The sequence below is a fragment of the Neovison vison genome, chromosome 9 (genome assembly GCF_020171115.1).
Source record: "Neovison vison isolate M4711 chromosome 9, ASM_NN_V1, whole genome shotgun sequence".
Lineage (NCBI taxonomy): Eukaryota > Metazoa > Chordata > Mammalia > Carnivora > Mustelidae > Neogale > Neogale vison.
In genome coordinates this window covers 10,490,635-10,507,421 of record NC_058099.1, presented here as the reverse complement: position 1 = coordinate 10,507,421, position 16,787 = coordinate 10,490,635, and the positions used below count along the sequence as shown (strand labels likewise).

General features: G+C 59.9%; 1 protein-coding gene across 2 annotated transcripts in view; it reads left to right on the top strand.

The window, feature by feature from the left end:
- NEK6 (NIMA related kinase 6) overlaps window positions 1-16,787 on the top strand; it is an 81,250-nt gene that overhangs the window by 43,382 nt on the left and 21,081 nt on the right. For both annotated transcript variants that reach the window (XM_044264937.1, XM_044264936.1), the window contains exons 3-7: window positions 4,226-4,366; window positions 5,249-5,311; window positions 10,219-10,329; window positions 14,694-14,802; window positions 15,132-15,239. In XM_044264937.1, coding sequence (XP_044120872.1) covers window positions 4,226-4,366; window positions 5,249-5,311; window positions 10,219-10,329; window positions 14,694-14,802; window positions 15,132-15,239 — 532 coding nt within the window. The remainder of the gene's footprint in view (window positions 1-4,225; window positions 4,367-5,248; window positions 5,312-10,218; window positions 10,330-14,693; window positions 14,803-15,131; window positions 15,240-16,787) is intronic.

The following is a 16,787-nucleotide window of genomic DNA, read 5'->3' as shown; positions in this document are numbered from 1 at the left end:
AACCCCAGCATGGCATCTGACGTCATGGCTGTCCCCCATCTTGTTCTTAGATCTCAAGATTCATTTTAGTTTTCACAGCTGAAGAGCCCAGAGCTGGCAGTAGCCCCAGCACAGACCCTCAAAGGGATGGGGATGGCGGTACAGCCCCTGAGAGCTCGGCTCGTCCCCAGCCCCCTGGGAGGCAGGTGCGGTAGCCCCAGTCCTCGCTCTGCACACTGAGCAACGGCGATACCCCTAATGACGGTAACAGCCACATAGCGTCTCCCCGGTGCCTTCACTCAGTAACCTGCTTACCCACCCCCCGCAGCCCTCGGAAGGGGGCACCGTTATCACCTGAATTGTACATGGGAGGAAACTGAGGCTCAGAGTGCTTGTGCGCAGCCCCGAGCCAGCGCTTGGCAGATCTGGGGTTTGAACCCAGGCCTCCCTCTGCTCCCCAGTGTCGGTGTCACCGCTGAGGGAGCCAGAGTGGCAGTCACCCGTCTGCCAGGCTGTGCCCCCACCCCGGGCTGGTGCTCATTTCCCCAGGAGCCAGCATGGGGCTGCAGACGGAATGGGGGCCAGTGCAGACAGCAAGAAGAGCAGTTTTCAGAAAGGCGATTGGGATTACCACCAGCGTAGTGTGAGCCGCTCGGGGCCCCCAGCTCAGAGCTTCCCAGACTGTTGGCACCAACCTCAGGTCCTGGAATCCTCAGAGAAACCCCAGGGCCCAGATCACTGATGTCCCCCTGATGTCGCGCATGGACTCACTCGGCTATAGGAGCCAGAGCAGAGCTCCCTGAGGGCTTAGGGAGGAGTGGAGGAAGCCCTTGGAGGTGGCAGTGGGGAGAGGCCTGGTCTTATGGACCAAGAACTCCCTTCACCTTCTCCTCTTGCCCTCACAGCCCCTGAGTTACGTCATAGTCTGGGCCCTACTGCTCAGGCGCTGCGCCAGTGCCCTGTGCTGCCCCCGCCCGAACAGAGAGCGGGGTGGGGGGGGGGACGGGACCCCACCTGTGAGCCTCACCCCCGTGAGCATGCTGGTGTCCCTGAGCCTGCCCACACTGTCCCCCTGCCACGGGGTGCTGCCTGCAGGGGAAGGAACGCGCCCCTGCCCCAGCGTAGCAGCTCATTCCTCTAATTAGGTCAAATGGGTTGTGACAGGAAATGCAAATCTGGGTCATTGCATATGCAGATGTGCGACTGGAGTCTGGGGATGCCGGGATGCCGGGATGCCGGCTGGGATGTCCCCTGTCCTCTCCGGGAGTTTCCTGGGACAGCAGCAGTGGGGTCTATCGGGGAGTCCAGGTCTCAGCTCCCCACGGACCAGCCGTGTGACGGCGCCTCCGTTCCCTTCTCTATGACATAGGATGAAGGAGCCTTGCTTTACCAGGGCGTGAGGCGGTTTCAGTCACAAAACCTGTGGGAGCAGCTGGTGTAGAACTGCCACGTGGTAGGTGCCCAATGCCCCACGGGCGTCCTGGCAGCTTCGCGGGCAAGGGCAAGTGTGATCCCTCCGGGTGTGAGGAAGTTGCCTCCTTCAAAGGCGGTGGGACTTTAGCTGCACTTGGAAGAGCCAGTGGCTGCATCCCAAAGGCCCACGGTGCACTGGGCTGCTTGGAGCACATTCCTTTGTGTCATTGGACAAACAGGCCCCGAGCTCTTGCTCTGGGCAGGTCAGACACCTGCGCTCAGGGGACACGGAGGGGACGAAGATCGTGAAGGAAATGCAGAGGACGAATCAGAGTAATCAGAGTTGGGAGGTCACCTGTAGAGCTCAGTGGGAGAGACTGCAGAGTCCCCAGTCCAGGGTCAGATCCCTCCCATGACTCATTGTGAGGTCTGGAGCCAGTCCCTGCCTCCCCACAAGCCTCAGTTTCCTGAAGTATGGGGATAATGGTGATGCCTACTTACGGGGTCATGGGCAGTGTTCTGCACAGTGCACAGCACACAGTAAGTGCTCAATAAATGCTCACTCTTCTTAAATGGGTGCTTAGTATACAGGTGGGCTAATTGCTCTTATTTAGGAACTTAGCTGACAGATTCTGGCGTGTGCTGGATAAGAATGTGGTCTTTATCCTCCACCAGCCCCTCCTCCCCCACTGCTCAGCCCCCAGTAGGGAGCGGCTTCAAATCCCTCACCAGGGGAGGGACTTCAGAGTCAAAGTTGGCCCAACCCTTACCTTGCTGAGGGAAGGAGGCAGCAGGCTTCGAGGCTCAGACTTCCATCATTCACTCCTGGCAGGGGTCAGTGAGGGGGATGTTCCTTGGCACAGAGCTGGGTCTGAGCAGGTTCAGAAAGGCCAAGAGTGGGAGTGAGGAGTAGCTGCTCAGGGGCCCTCTCTCCTGCTCCAGCCCCGGCTGGTTGGTCATAAGGACCACTGAGCACCTACTGTGTGTGTGTCTGTGTGTGTGGTTGCGGGGGGGGCGCTCAGCGATCTCACGTGGTCCTTACAGAGACCCTGTGAGACAGACATGCTTCCACACTTCTGCCTTGCAGACAGGAAACTGGGGCAGAGTGGGATGGCTTGGGTCACTGCCCAAGATCACCAGCCAGGCACCCAGGAAATACGCATAAGGAAATATACATAAGGATGTTTATTGCACCATTATTTATGGTGACCACAGACTGGAAACAAGCTTACCAGAGAGCATATAGAGTACTGTACAGTTATTTAAATCCCCATCATTTGACAATATCCATCAGTTACTGAGAGAGGGAGGAGCCGGTCTTAGAGTAACGTCTTCTCATGATTCTGGGTGTTTAAAAAGTGCGCCATCTCGGGGCACCTGGGTGGCTCAGTGGGTTAAAGCCTTTGCCTTCGGCTCAGGTCATGATCTCAGGGTCCTGGGATTGAGCCTGGGATCTCTGCTCAGCAGGGAGCCTGCTTCCTCCTCTCTGCCTACTTGTGATCTCTGTCAAATAAATAAATAAATCTTAAAAAAAAAAACAAACAAACAAACCCTGAACATTGGTGTAGTAAAGACAAAGAAGGAAAAATGGAAGTTGATTAAGAACAGACGTCCCGAGCAGGATGCCAGTCACACAGGGCTCCCCAGGCTCCTGCCAGGGCTTCTTTGTCTAAGAGGTTGGGATTCGGGTTAAGGAGAGTTCTAGAACGCAGCCCAATAAAATGCCCGATCTTCCACCCCCGTGGGTGCTTCCAGCCCCAGTCTGGAAGAGGCCTTTTCAGACTGGGAAACGCAAACCTGTTCCTTCCTGCCTTGGTGGGGCTCTTGGTGTTTCTCCTCCCACCCCCACATCCCCAGATGAGCTCCGCAGATGTTTCTGTGGCCCTTCTACATGCGAGACCCTGTCCTCGCACTGCTCCCAGCCCAGAGGGTCGCCAGCAGCAGTGACCTCCGCCCCAGAGTGGGGAGTGGGGGCTGTAGCAGGAAGGGGGGCAGAACCGAGCCGCGGCCCCTCCTTCCCCACCGCCAGGGTTCCAGGGCCTGAGTTTGCCCCCCTTTCTCTCCTTCTTCCCAGAGCATGTCCCACTTGTGTTGTGGGAATGGGGAGGGGGTCCCTCACCCAGCATCTCAATCCCAGGGCAGGTCCGACTGCTCCATGGTCGGGCTCAGTCCGGGTCCCTGGCAGGTTGGCACGAAGCGTCCGGATTCTTCCTGTCGCCGTAAAGGGGGTTGTTTCTCCATACAAGGGCTCAGAATGGTAAAGCTGCCGACGGAAGCCGGTTTTCTCAGGCGAGACGGGAGCAGTCAGCCCAGGAGGGGGAAGTTGCCACATCTGACAGTGACTTGCAGGGGCAGGGTCGGGGACTACACGTGGAAGGCCATGGGGCCAGGGAGACCCAGCAGGGCCTCCCCCTCGCTGTGTGACCTTGACAGATCACTTCCTTCACCCCTTAATTGCCCCTGTTCTGCTTGCTGGCTCCGACCCGGGCACAGGGGATTCAGGAGTGAACAAGGTAGGCAAGGCCCTGGCCCCAGGGACTCACCTTTCTGGGAGCAGGAGATAGGAACACGCAGTCTAATGAATGATCAGGTAATGAGGGCTGGTGGAAACCTGCAGCCTCGGGGTCTTGTCTGCAGAGTGGGGGTGTCATGGCGTGGACAGCCCCCGGGAGGGGCGGTAAAGTCTCTGGCAGTAACGCTGGCAGTCACAGTCCTTCCTTCGCCTTGGAGGAGCTGGGGGGGTCACCGGGTTCTGTAGGGGGCCCGGCTGCCAAGGTCCCGGCCCCTCACTGCAGCCTGGTGCCTGCTGATGGCCTCTGTCCCTCTCCTCCAGAGGCACCCAAACACCCTGTCTTTTCGCTGCTCACTGGCCGACTTCCAGATAGAGAAGAAGATAGGCCGAGGACAGTTCAGCGAGGTGTACAAGGCCACCTGCCTGCTGGACAGGAAGACGGTGGCTCTGAAGAAGGTGCAGGTGAGCCATCTCCCTCGTGGGGTCAAAGCCCGGTCACAGGAGCCAGCTTCTGTGTCTAAACATTGTGACCCTGAGCCAGTTGCTGCCCCTTCCTTCTCGTCCCCTTCCCCTGCAATCAGGACCCTACTCTATGGGCCATGGGAAGGATTAGGTGGGCTACTGCTGCTGAAAGCTCACTGCAAGCCATAAAGGAAAAGTAAAATGAGCATACATTGAGCGCCACTGTATAATGGGCCATGACTTGAGAACGGCCTGCCGGGTCACCCCCTTTTTCAGATCAGGAAAGCTGCAGAGGCCTGAGTATTGATCTCACCGGGCCCACAGAGCGAGCTGCTGGGGAGCTCAGACTTGGACCCGCACCTGCTCACCCTGAGCCTCACACTTGCTGCTCGCCTCTGGGCTTGAGAGCCTTTTCTGGCCTCCGTAGGAACGGGGCTCACTGAGGGCCACTGGGTTTGGCCCCAGAAGGAGCTTTAAACCTTCCCGCAGAGCTGCTCCCTCCTGGAGATCCCTCCCTGTTCCCCGCAGAGCTTCCCTGACACCTCACTTTGCTCATTTGTCCTTTAAGAATAGGATTAACAGCCTGGGCCACAAAGGAGGCCCGGGAGAGAGAAGGTGACTCAGATGCTGCCTCGCTGCCCCGGGGTGGTTTCCTTGCCAGTTTGCAGACTGCCAACCACACGGGGCTCCAGGCTGCTGGAGGCGAGACGGGCCCCTCTGCTGGGAAAAGACCCGTTGGTCTTCCTAGGAGGGGCTCACCTGGCTCTTTGTCCTGCTTTTTTGTGCCAAGATGGGTTTTGGGAGTTCCAGTCCTCATGGCTCCCAGTGGGGGCTCTGGGAGCTGGGTGTTAACTAGTCTTTCTCTTTTTCCTGTGGCTCAAGATATTCGAGATGATGGACGCCAAAGCCAGGCAGGACTGTGTCAAGGAGATTGGCCTCCTGAAGGTAAGCACCCTGGGATGAGCAGGAGACCCTCACTTCCTTGTGGTGGCCTGGTCCCCAGACCGGGCCACCTCATGGCCACCACAGCCTGGGGCCTCTTAGGTTCCGAGACAACAGCCTTTCAGCACAGGTGGCTTTCTCATGGCTGGGTGAGTGGAGGCCCCACCTCACCTCTCTGCCCAGCCCTCGTGGCGCCCCCAGACTTACTGTCCTCGCCCCATGTTGGTTGTGCTTATGGACGGCAGCGCATGGTACCGAAGGCCTTCCCCCTCAGGGCACCGAGTCACTGCCACCCAGCAGAAGCTCCCCCCGGGGACTCAGCGAGGCCGGCCTAGAATGGTGGAGAGGCCGCAAAACCAGATGTGTGGCCCAGGGTTCCTGGTGCCTGAGGGACCCGGTAGTCACCCTGCTGGGCTCTTCCCAGGCCTCCCCAAAGAGGAGGCAGGGTGTCCACATGGGAGTGGCTTGCAGGAAGGACACACGTGCCAGGGCACCTTGGGGTGGGGGATGGTGATCTTTCCTTCCCTCCCCCGCTGGCTTCCTCACTGGTCTCCCCAGCGTCAGAGACAGCAGAACTTTCTGGACTAGACTCCGCCCCTGCCTAGGGCTGCTCCCTCCTGGAGATCCCTCCCTGTTCCCCAGGCTTAGGCATCTACCTGGGGTCTCAGAGGTGATGGTGGAGGAGGAATGGGATGGGTTTCAGAGGCCCAGGAGCCCGAGTTCAAATCCTGATGTCTTCATTTACAAGCCCTGTGACCCTAAGCAAGTGACGGAGCCTCCGGGAGTGTCCGTTTGCCCGTCTGCTCAGCGGTGAGAGTATCTGCCGTGTGGAATATGGGCAGTTAGAGAAGATTAAGTAGTGTCTGAAGAGGGCCCAGTGCAGTGGAGCACCCTGCAGGCGCGCACTTGGCGTTGGCCCTTTCTGCGGGGCGGAGGGCTGGGCCACAGCTGCTGGCGTGTGGGGCTGCTGGCGGCGAGGACATGGACACCCTCCCGCGGGGTCTAGACAACCCATTTGCACTGGTGGGTCTGCCCTGGGCTCTCAGGCCCCATCCCTTCCCTCAGCGACTCCCAGGCAGTGGGGAGCAGCCCAGCAGCGTGACTGTGGGGGTGCGGCTGGCTACCCCTGGGCCCAGGGAGTGCAGGAGAAGCCCTGCGGCGCTCAGGGCCCCGTCCCAGAATCTGGAAGCCGACAGGAGCCTGCTGCCGGGGTCCTGGCCATGAGCAACTGGTGGGACCAGGCGGTGGTGGCCTTGGATGCCACATCCAAGAGGTGGGACTCGAATGTGGGAACAACAGCAGAGCCCCTGAAGAGGCTGAGAGAGCAGGTAGGGGGCCCCCTGGGACTCATGAGCCCTCCCTGGGAGGGGACCCCGGCCACGTGGGGTCACGGGGAAGCTTATCAGGAGGAGTCGTCAATTCCAGCTATCACAGGTCCAAAAAGTCCCTTCAAATAACATGGTTTAAATTTTACGTGACAGTCAACTTTGGGCCCCGGGTGTGATCTCAGGACTCTGATTCCCCAGCGCTGGGGACTGGCTGTTCCGGTCACCCATACTCTCTCCCTGCTTGTGGCTAAGAACGCACGTGTGCCCTTCACAGCAAGGAAGGAACTGCGTGTGCGCACATAGTCCCCGGTCCCCGGGCTCCAGTGAAGGGAGCCAGGCTTGGTGTGACCTGGGAGGCTCTGTCCCTTCTTGGGCTGCCGTGTGGTCACGCGCCACTGACTGTGGCTCGAGAAGTCGGCACGCCCCTCCATCGCTAGCTGTGTGGCTGCTATCGATGCTCAGGGTCTCTGTTTCCTCATCTGTAGAAGGGGGCGATGATACCCGTTCTGTCCTCCGCTGACGGGGTTCGTGAGAAGCTGGGCTGGAAGAGCTGGGTGTCGCGTCCAGTGTGTGGCAGGAGCTCGGTCACAGGCAGCCCAGGTCCTCACAGTTACAACATCTGCTGCTCGACGCCAGCGCTTTCCCGGCTCCCCAGCCTGCCCACGGGAAGTCAACAGGACGTTCCCCGGGTACGAGGTGTTTCCTGCAAAACAAAGGGAAACACAGTTCTCAGAGGGGCTGTGAGGCAACACTGTTTGCTTCATTCATGCCAGGACCAAACCCCAAAACCTCCCAGTGCAGAGGCTGGCAGACGTGGGGCAGGGTGGTGGGCCCTGTTGGAAGACAGGCGCAGATCATGCGTCACACAGAGGGTTGTGGGCAGCCCCCAGCATTGGGCACAAGGATGCAGCCAGCAGGGGAGACACATTCTAGGCAGCCCGCTGTAGCACGTCCCAGAGGGGCCGCAGGTGGGACAGAGATTGGAAAAGGAAAGCTGCGCCCGTTATTGTCACCTCTGCCTTCCTGCCCTCCCCCTCCACCACCACCACCACCCCACCCCCCGGCCAGCATCCAGCCTTCGGCAGCTGCCACCACCGCCAGGCCTGGCCCAGGGCCTCAGGGACAGCTCTGCCCCGTGGAGCTGCGGGTTGTGAGGAGAGGGATGGGTGTGGGTCGTGGCGACACGGGGGAGCGAGAGGGTGGCCGATGCTGCCAGGAGAAATTGCACTGGAGATGGATCTAGAACCCCAGATACCTGAAGCCAGAGTGGCTGCCCCTCCCCCACCCACAAACCCCAGAACCTAAGCCGTCCGCACCTTTGGAGCTCTTCTTATATTTTGGCCCAAACCTGTCCACTTTAAGACACACCTGAAGGGCCTCAGTGAAGTGTCTGACTGTTGGTTTCAGCTCAGGTGGAGATCTCAGGATTGGGAGATTGACCCCTGCATCAGGCTCTGTACTTAAGAGTGGAGCCTGCTGGAGAGTCTCTCCCTCTGTCCTTCCTGCTTGTGTGTGTGCGTACACGCGCCGTCTCTCACTCAAACAAATCTTTACATACTGGGGCTCACCAACGGACTAGAAGGGGGCTGAGAAGGGGGCTCTGGGTGGACAGTGGTCTGTGGTGACCAGACCAGGCTCTGGGTCCAGCTTGGTCCCAGAGTCAACCTATCCCCTCAGGCCTCAGGGATTTCCACCAGCTGACCTCTGGGGTCCCTTTTTGCCCCAGTCTGTGCCTTTGTGCCCAGCTGGGTATTTGAGGGAGGCTTTGCCTTACCTCTCCTCCTCAGCATTGCCGTACGAGCAGGGAGAGAGGCCTCCTCATCTTTTCCCCAGGAGCCCACACCTGGAGGGAACAGCCCCTTTGACTGAAGCTTTAATTCCCACCCAGACCCCCTCCAGTTTTTCTAAGTCATCTGCGGAACGGTGATGCCCGACCTGCTGATGACCCTGGAGGGTCTCTGGGATTCCTCCCTGAGAAGGGTGTGCGGTGTCCCAGGGAAGTCATGAGGTGAGGCCCAGGAGGGGGCAGTGACAGAGCGGGGGTGGGGGTGGGGGGACTAGTGTTCACCACCACAACAGCAGCAAAGCAACCAACTTTACGAAGTGCCACATTCCATCCACTTTGGTATCTTGTTGTAAACGAAAAATATATCTGGAATGTGATGTGTTCTGAGGGCAGCTGGTGTGATGGGCAGTGTTAGCTCCAGGGAGACCTCAAGACAACATCTGGGTAAGATTTTTTGACAAAGGCACCAGAACAACTCAGTGGACAAAAGAAAGATTTGCAGTCCCCCGTGCTGGGAAAACTGAATGTCCAGATGGACGAAAGTGAGCCTGGACCCCTACCTCACATCGTACATAAAAATGTATTTGAAATGCATCATAGACCCAAATGTAGAAGCTGGAACTAGAATTAGAAGGTTTGCAGGGCAGCCCAGAAGGACAGCCGGTCGAGATGGGCAGGAGCTGGCTGCGGGGGCGGGAGGAGCCAGTGCGCCCACACGCGGCTCAGGGGCTGACCCAGAGCAGGGACCTGAAGACTCCAGCAGGCAGAGTGGAGCTCAAGGAGACACATGGCCTGCGACAGAGGCCATCTGATTGAGGTGTGCCCGCCATCCAGAGTGGGCTTGAATAAGTGGGGGGGAAGGAATAAGTGGGGGACGGCATAGCCACATAATCCCTCCCAACATCCCCCCTCATTTTAGAATCCAAAGCTGGGCATAGGTCGGCACAGCATAAACACACGTCCCCCTCACTGCAACTTCCAGGCCTTCTAGAAAATGTGTGCTAAGGTGGCCTCTGCTTGTCGACTGATGGGCGCCCCCGTGGACTTGGCCGACCCGGCTCTGGCAGAATGTTCGAGTCCCCTCTGTTTTCCCAGACCCTGGAATCGTTTTTGGTGGAAACCGTCAGCTTACATTATAAGCAGTTGCCAGGGTCTGTCCCCTCTCGGCCAGGCGGGGGCTGGCTTCCAGCCAGTGGGGTGCTGTCCCATCTGGCAAACACGCGCGCACCACGGTGGTTGGGCCAGAGGCCGGGCTTCGGCGCAGAGCTAAGCACTCAGGACAGCTTTCATGCCAGGAATAGTTGGGGTTTTTCCAGATTTCACAAGGGTGTGTCAAATGGAGGGTGGGAAGGAGGAAGGGAGATGGACACACCGGGGAGCACCAGCTGCAGGCCTGCTGAGCCCAGCGCTAGAGCAGGGGGAAGAGGGTGGGGGCCCTAACCTTGAAGGTTGTGGGGGACTAGGAGGAAGAGGTGCAGGACCCTGTCCAGGAGTGTCCATGGCGTCTCAGCACAGGAGTCTCCATGTTAGACATTGCAGGGGTCTCAGCCCATCCAGTCCTTACCACTGCCTTTCAGCGCATTGTGCCCATTATACAGATGAGGACACTGAGACTCAGAGATGCAGAAGGGCTTTCCCAGGGTGGCCCAGACCTCCCTAACTCCCAGGCGACATTGTTCTCTGCAACAAAGCCAGGGCTTGGCTAACAAGGGCCAGCTGGGAGCCAGCACGGGGCAGGCGCGGGGCTGAACTGGCCCTCACTGCTTCTGCCTCCCCATCTTTCTCTCTTTGGACAGCAACTGAACCATCCCAACATCATCAAGTACTTGGACTCGTTTATTGAGGACAATGAGCTGAACATTGTACTAGAGCTGGCCGACGCGGGGGACCTCTCGCAGATGATCAAGGTAAGCGTGCCTGGCAGGCCGGCCAGCTGTGGGCTAGGTGTGCAAGGACCCATGGAGCCCAGGGTCAGGCAGCAACCCAGCCTGGCGAGTGCCCCCTCGAGCTCCAGCCCCATTTTCTGGGAGAGGTCCAGCCAAGGAGAGAAACAGTCCTCTGGCGTCCCACAGCCTGTCACTTCTGCCTCACAGAAGGAACGGGGCCAGAACCCTGTGTTAGGACAGAAGCCCAGCTCACAGAATCTGGGGAAGTGTGTTGTGCACCCAACCTCCCAAAGGAAAAACTGAGCCCAGAAATGCTATGAGACTCACCCAAGGATGCCCAGTCACGTGGGGGACAGAGCCATGTCTGTGTGGCCCAGCTCTGTTTCCCAGCCTGTGACCCTCCAGACACCAGCAGCTGAGTGATTACCTTGGGTCCCCTCCAGCGCTTGAGGGACACCCTCATTCCCGTGTCATGGCCAAGGCCGGGGGTCTCGGAGAGGCTGAGTGACTTGCCGGGTCTGGCTCTTGCTCTGCCTCCCACGGCAGCCCCCGCAGTGCTCTGACCCCAGCGCCCCTCCTCCTGAGGCCCAGGACCAGGCCCACTGTGAGTCTGGACTTGGGAACCATCCCAGTCCCATCGACGGAGCATCCAATCTGAGCCACAGCCATGCAGAGCACACAACTCACTCACCGAGTGCACACTGCCCTCAGATAGCCAAGCTCAGAAAGGTTTAGTTCCCTGCCTGAGGCTGCACAGCCTCGGTGTGGGCCCCAAGCTCAAGAGCCTGCTCTCTGCTGGCTTGGCCAGGCTGCATGCCGGTGCTGTGGGCCCCCCATCAGCCTCCCCACGGCTCCCGAGCTCGGCCAGCGACGCCGGCACCCCACCCCGCTCCCAGCAACACTTGCAAACGGGGCCAGACGTGGATTCTCCATCTTTCCCACCAGGCACTGGGGATTCTGAGCAATTGCTCCGCGCTTGCTCTTCTGAAATTTGGCTCCTAGGAATTGGGGCGTCGTTGGGAAGCGGCATTACTTGAGCTGTTATCACCTGCTTTTATATTTTCGTTGACATATTAATGTGTTTGCAGGGATGTTAATCTCCACACGGATCCCTGGTGGGAACAGATGTGCTCTATCATGTCTCAGTTCCTCCTTCTCCCCTCCCACCCCCACTGCCATTCTCCTTCATGTCGTTCTCCTGCCAAACACGCATGCACCCTGCGCACGCTGTGTGCCAGCCCCCGTGCTGAGACCACGGCGTGAGTGCTGCCCGCAGGGAGCTCACCTTCTAACAGGAGGGCAGGCCCATAGATGGACAGTCACCAGCCGGTGTGAGTGAGCCAAGTTCAGGGCCTTATGGGAGCCCAGGAAGGCTTCCTGGAGGAGGTGACACCTGACCTGAGACCTTCAAGAAGAGCAGCGGTCTAGTGGCAGAACAGCTTGTGCAAGAGCCCAGGGGCACGAACAGTCTAGGGTCCACAAAGCTCTGGGTGAGGTGGAGGCAGGAGTTGAGAGGGAGACGAGGTAGTCAAGCCACCCAGGGCCTCAGCGTCCAGCCCCAGGATTCGAGACCTTGCCTCAAGGTCAGCAGGGAGCTTCCTAGGACTCACAATGGGGAGTGGAAATGGTCAGCGTTGTGTTCTAGAAGAAAGGCTAGATGTTCAGCAGAGGAGGGATGGGGGTGGGGACGGAGGTAGTGGACAGGGGATGGAGAGGAGACAGAGGAAGGGCCCTGGAGTGCGGCCCATGGTGAGGGTGCTCCCCACTAAGGCCCCCACAGACCCCGGACTCCTTGCAGCCTCTCAGTCCACAGGGTGGGGACTGGGGTCAAACGGTGGGGGGGTAGGAGTGACAGCAAATCAAACCCCTTGCCCACAAAGCTCTGCTTCCCTCTCTGTCCTGGGGTTGCGCTGGAGACATTCTGGGGACTGTGGGAGCCACGGGGCTGAGTGTAGGCTCCTTCCAGGGAAAAGGGAGGAGGGAGACATATGGGTGTCCCACACCTTGCAGTGCCCCCTCGCCAGCTTTCCTCCCCTTCTGTGCAGTTCTCTGGCCTCCTTGGCCCAAGGTTCAAGTCAGTTGCTCCCTCATGGAGCTTCTGGGGCAGCATTCTGGCTTCTTGGCCCCATCTCAGGAGCCCTCTTTTCCGGGCACGGGGCCTCCTCGCTCCCGGTCATGCGGCCCTTGCCCCTTCCTGCCTCCTGCCTCCTCCTCCCTCTGCTGCAGCTCCAGGCCCCTTACCTGTAGGGCCTGGCTGGGTGCTGCCCCCAGCAAGCGGGAGAGCAGGGCCGGGCAGGAGAGAGACCCTCGGTCTGGAGTCCGACACAGCTGCTCAACCCTCCTCCCTTGGGCTGGTCCCTATGCCTCAGACTCCCCATCTGTAATACACCCAGCGCAATGCCTGGGGCTTGGGAGGAGCTCCATTTCCCTGGCCTTTCTAACTCTCTGGCTGCCTCTGGGCTTGAGGGGGAAATCAGGCCGTTCGAGGGCTGTGGACTGCCGCCGCACCACGGTCGCCCCGCTGGGCTTGCCGGGAGGCTGCTGACCAGGAGACCCTGCGTCCCAGGGGCTCTGCTGCCTCGGGCCGAGCAGTGCCACCACTGCCACGGTGCCAGCGTTATTTATGATGGACAGTGAAGCTGAGAGTTGCCGCCACCCCAACACCCACCAGAGACTCTGCGCCTTCCCGCTAAATGTCACACGGCACTTACAGGACGTGACATTTAGAAAATCACCATTCACAGCCGAGTTTCAAAGCTGTAATGAGGATTAACCAACATCGCAGCGTAAATAACACTGCAGCCCAGCCCACCACGGAAGCCTGGGGTGGCCTGGGGGGGATTGGGGTCCAGTGCTAGCAGTCTGGGCTATAGCCTCACTCATCCATGAGGTCCCCCTCCCAGAATGGAGCCTCAGGAGAGCCTCCGGGGCTTTCCTGCCAGACCACGGTCTTCCAGCTAGCACGATCCCGTTGTTGGAGTATCTGGATCTGGTCCCAGCTCTGGCATTCCAGCCGGGTGACGTCAGACAAGTTCCTGAACCTCTCTGAGCTCAGTTGCTCATCTGATGGTTACTGGTATCATTCGAAGTTAATGTTCGAGTTAAAGTTAAGAGCTTGGCCTTTGGGGCGCCTGGGTGGCTCAGTGGGTTAAGTTTCTGCCTTCGACTCCGGTCGTGATCTCAGGGTCCCAGGATCGAGCCCCGCATCAGGCTCTCTGCTCAGCTCTCTGCTCAGGCTCTCTCTCTCTGTCAAATAAATAAATAAATAATCTTTTAAAAAAAAAATAAAATAAAAAAGAGCTTGGCCTTTGTAGGCTGAAGGCCCGGGCTGGTCTGTGACTGCCCCTTATCAGCCCCCGAGCGGCCCTTAGTTTCCTCATCTGTAAAATGGGAGCCGTCACCCTGCTGAGGGCCCAGCACGGAGGGTGCATGAGGCAGGTGCTAGGGAGCTGTTACACCAGCTCCTGTGTTCCACGCCTCACTCCCTTCCCCAGCCAGGCGTGTGTCCCAGGTCAGACTGTGCACAGAGCAGCTCCAGGACCGGTGGGCCTATGGCTTCGCCACTGGCTGCTTTGGAAACGATGGTCGTTCTGAGGCCAAAAGCCTCTGGACAGCAGCCTGGTCCTCAGGTTCCTGGTGTGCACGCGTCATTGTCCCCGCCGCTCTCACGCACGGGAGACTCCCCAGAGGGACGTGGACGACGACCTGTTCTCCATTCGCTCCTTCCAAGACATGTGGTTACTCAGCGCGCTCAGGGCAGCTTGGATGGTTTGGGCCTTTGGTTTGCTTTTCTGGAGCATTAAATACGTTTCTTCAGGCAATGAGGTCAGTTCATGGCCTGTCAAAACTGGGGAGTCCATTGAAGAATGTCAAGCCATGTCCTCGCGGTCCCCACTGCCTTGGTGAACCATGTCACGTCCTGAGATCTGCTGGGGCAGCTGGGACTTCCCCACCGAGCCTTGGGTGCCCACCGTCTGGGCCAGGCTGGGGTTTGGGGCCGAGACCGTCCTTGCCGGCCGCCTGCTGCAGGGAGCTCCCCAGCGGGCTGTGGGAAGAGACGGGCGTGCGTCTAGAAAATGCCTGCGCAGGCGTGACTGTGAGTGGCCTTCAGGGTGCGGTCAGCACAGCCGTCAAGGACACACACACTGGGCCTGGGCTGCCCCAGCCTCAGGGAGGTCAGTGCAGGGCCAGGGGCTGGCAGGGGACCGTGGATGGCACTTTGGGCTGAGGCACTGCTGGGGACACAGCCCTCTTCATCCCAGACTTACTGTGGGTTCATCAGCCTGCCTGCCTAGCCCGTGCCAGGTGCTGGCTGCCCCTGGGGACAGGACAGAGGCCCTGCCCTGCGGCGCGTCACCAGACCTGTAACCCCTCGCTCCCCGCAGTACTTTAAGAAGCAGAAGCGGCTCATCCCCGAGCGGACGGTGTGGAAATACTTCGCCCAGCTGTGCAGCGCCGTGGAACACATGCATTCCCGCCGTGTGATGCACCGAGGTACGTGCGGGGCCCTCCCCGAGCCGCAGGCCCTGAGCGGGGGGAGGTGGGGGGGGAGGCCAGGTGCCCCCGAGGCCCGGGAGGCCACGTTGCCTCTGCTCTCTGTAGCTCTGGGGACATCCGTGAGGAGGTGGAACCATGCCATGTCACCCAGCCAGGCGGGTGTCGAGTACGGTGCCTGTCCTTAGGGGCATCAGAGAGTCCAGCTCGGGGCCCCACACGTGCCCGTGCTCGGAGCCTCTGAGGACGGCCACGGTGCTCCGTGCAGCCCGTCCCGCCCACGCGCCCTCACCTAGCCCCGCGCCAACCACCTTCCCCTTCTTCCGCAGACATCAAGCCCGCCAACGTGTTCATCACAGCCACGGGGGTCGTGAAGCTTGGTGACCTTGGCCTGGGTCGCTTCTTTAGCTCCGAGACCACCGCAGCCCACTCCCTAGGTAAGGAGGCCTGTCCCACGTCCCAGCAGTGGCTGGAGGTCCTGCGTGACCGCGTGGGGGAAGGCGAGTGTTCTCCCCACTCAGCCTTTGGTTCGTTAATGCCAGGAAATGCCTTCTTGAGCCCTAGACCTCGCTTACCACTTCACGCCAGTGACCCAGAGGGGGTAAACAGAGGCCCTGAGAAGCCTTGGGTGGGGCTCCGCTGCACCCTCACTCTGCTCCACGCCCCTTCTAGAAAGGACGGCATCTTGTGCAGCTCTGTTGCGGTTCGAGGCAGCCGTCCGTCTTTCTCATTGCTGTGTTGTGTTCCCCACGTGGGACTCAGTCTGCTCCTCCTGGTGGGGGACATTGGAGCTATTTCCAGTTTTTGGCTTCTAAACAGTTAGTTTTGAAGCTTGAGGGACAAAGTTCTTACCCAACAGGAGGAGACAGAGTGCCAGGGAGCTCGTGGGGACAGGAAGCAGGGACCCAGTGAGCTGGAGGGCGGGGCGCACAGGGTGCTGCAGGACGGGGGGCCTAAGTGTCGAGCTTGCCAGGCTGGCACCATTCCAGGAGCTCGGGAGCACCCAAGGGCTGGACTTGGGCACACACTTGGGCAGGTGTGGGTTTCGGGGTACCTGCAGTGATGCCCAGTTCAGAATCCATACAGCGGTACGGGACTGGGTGTGACTCGCGGAATGGGGGAGGGTGAGGCGTTTGCGTTTGATTAGGATAGAGAAACCCGCAGAGCCCCCCACGGAACGTGGACATAGGGTCCCCCATACGTGACAGCAGGGCATCTCAGCGTTGAGCCAGGGCCAGGCGGGAAGGACTCAGATACGACAGGCACGTCCCGCCCCGCCCCGGCCCCTTCCCGGCTCTCTGAGGTGGCGTCCGCCCGGGAAGGCGCTCCTGTGCCAAGGCTGACCGCCTGCCTCGGATCCCACCCCGTCCTCCGTGGTCTTCTCCGCCCTGAGCAGGCCCCCACGCTCCCCCCAAGTGCCTCAGCACGCCGGGAGTACAGAGAGCAGCTGCCGGCGACCGCGGAGGAGCTTTCTGGGAGACACTGTCTCCTGGTGGAGTCTGTCACTGCCCATACGCTCCCGAGGGCTCAGGAGCTCTCGGGGCGAAGTGCACCGTCAGGGGAGAGGTGCTAACTGGGACTCAACAGCTCTGAGCTGCTGGCTGGTGTGAGCCAGTGTGTGTGCACGCGTGCATGTGCCCACAAGTGTGTGGATATCTGAGTGTGGGGGTGGGGGTTGAGAGCACGTGCAGGACCCACCATCCCCTGAGTTTACAACGCTGTACTCACACCTCCGACGGCCCCGAGGGTCCATCAGATCCTCTGTACAAAAGAGGCATCTGGGACCCGGGAGCGGGGCTGATTCCTCCCATTAACGCAGTGGTAGAGCCAGGACCCCAACACCGGCCTCTCCTGCGGGGCCCACGCTTCCTCCGGAAGCCCGGGGCCGGCCTGGGAGGGCGGTGCCGGCTCTCCCCGCGCAGCCCCCAGCCCACCGTGCTGGGAGGAAGCCTTGGCTTCCCCCGTCCCCTCCGACCCTTGCTTAG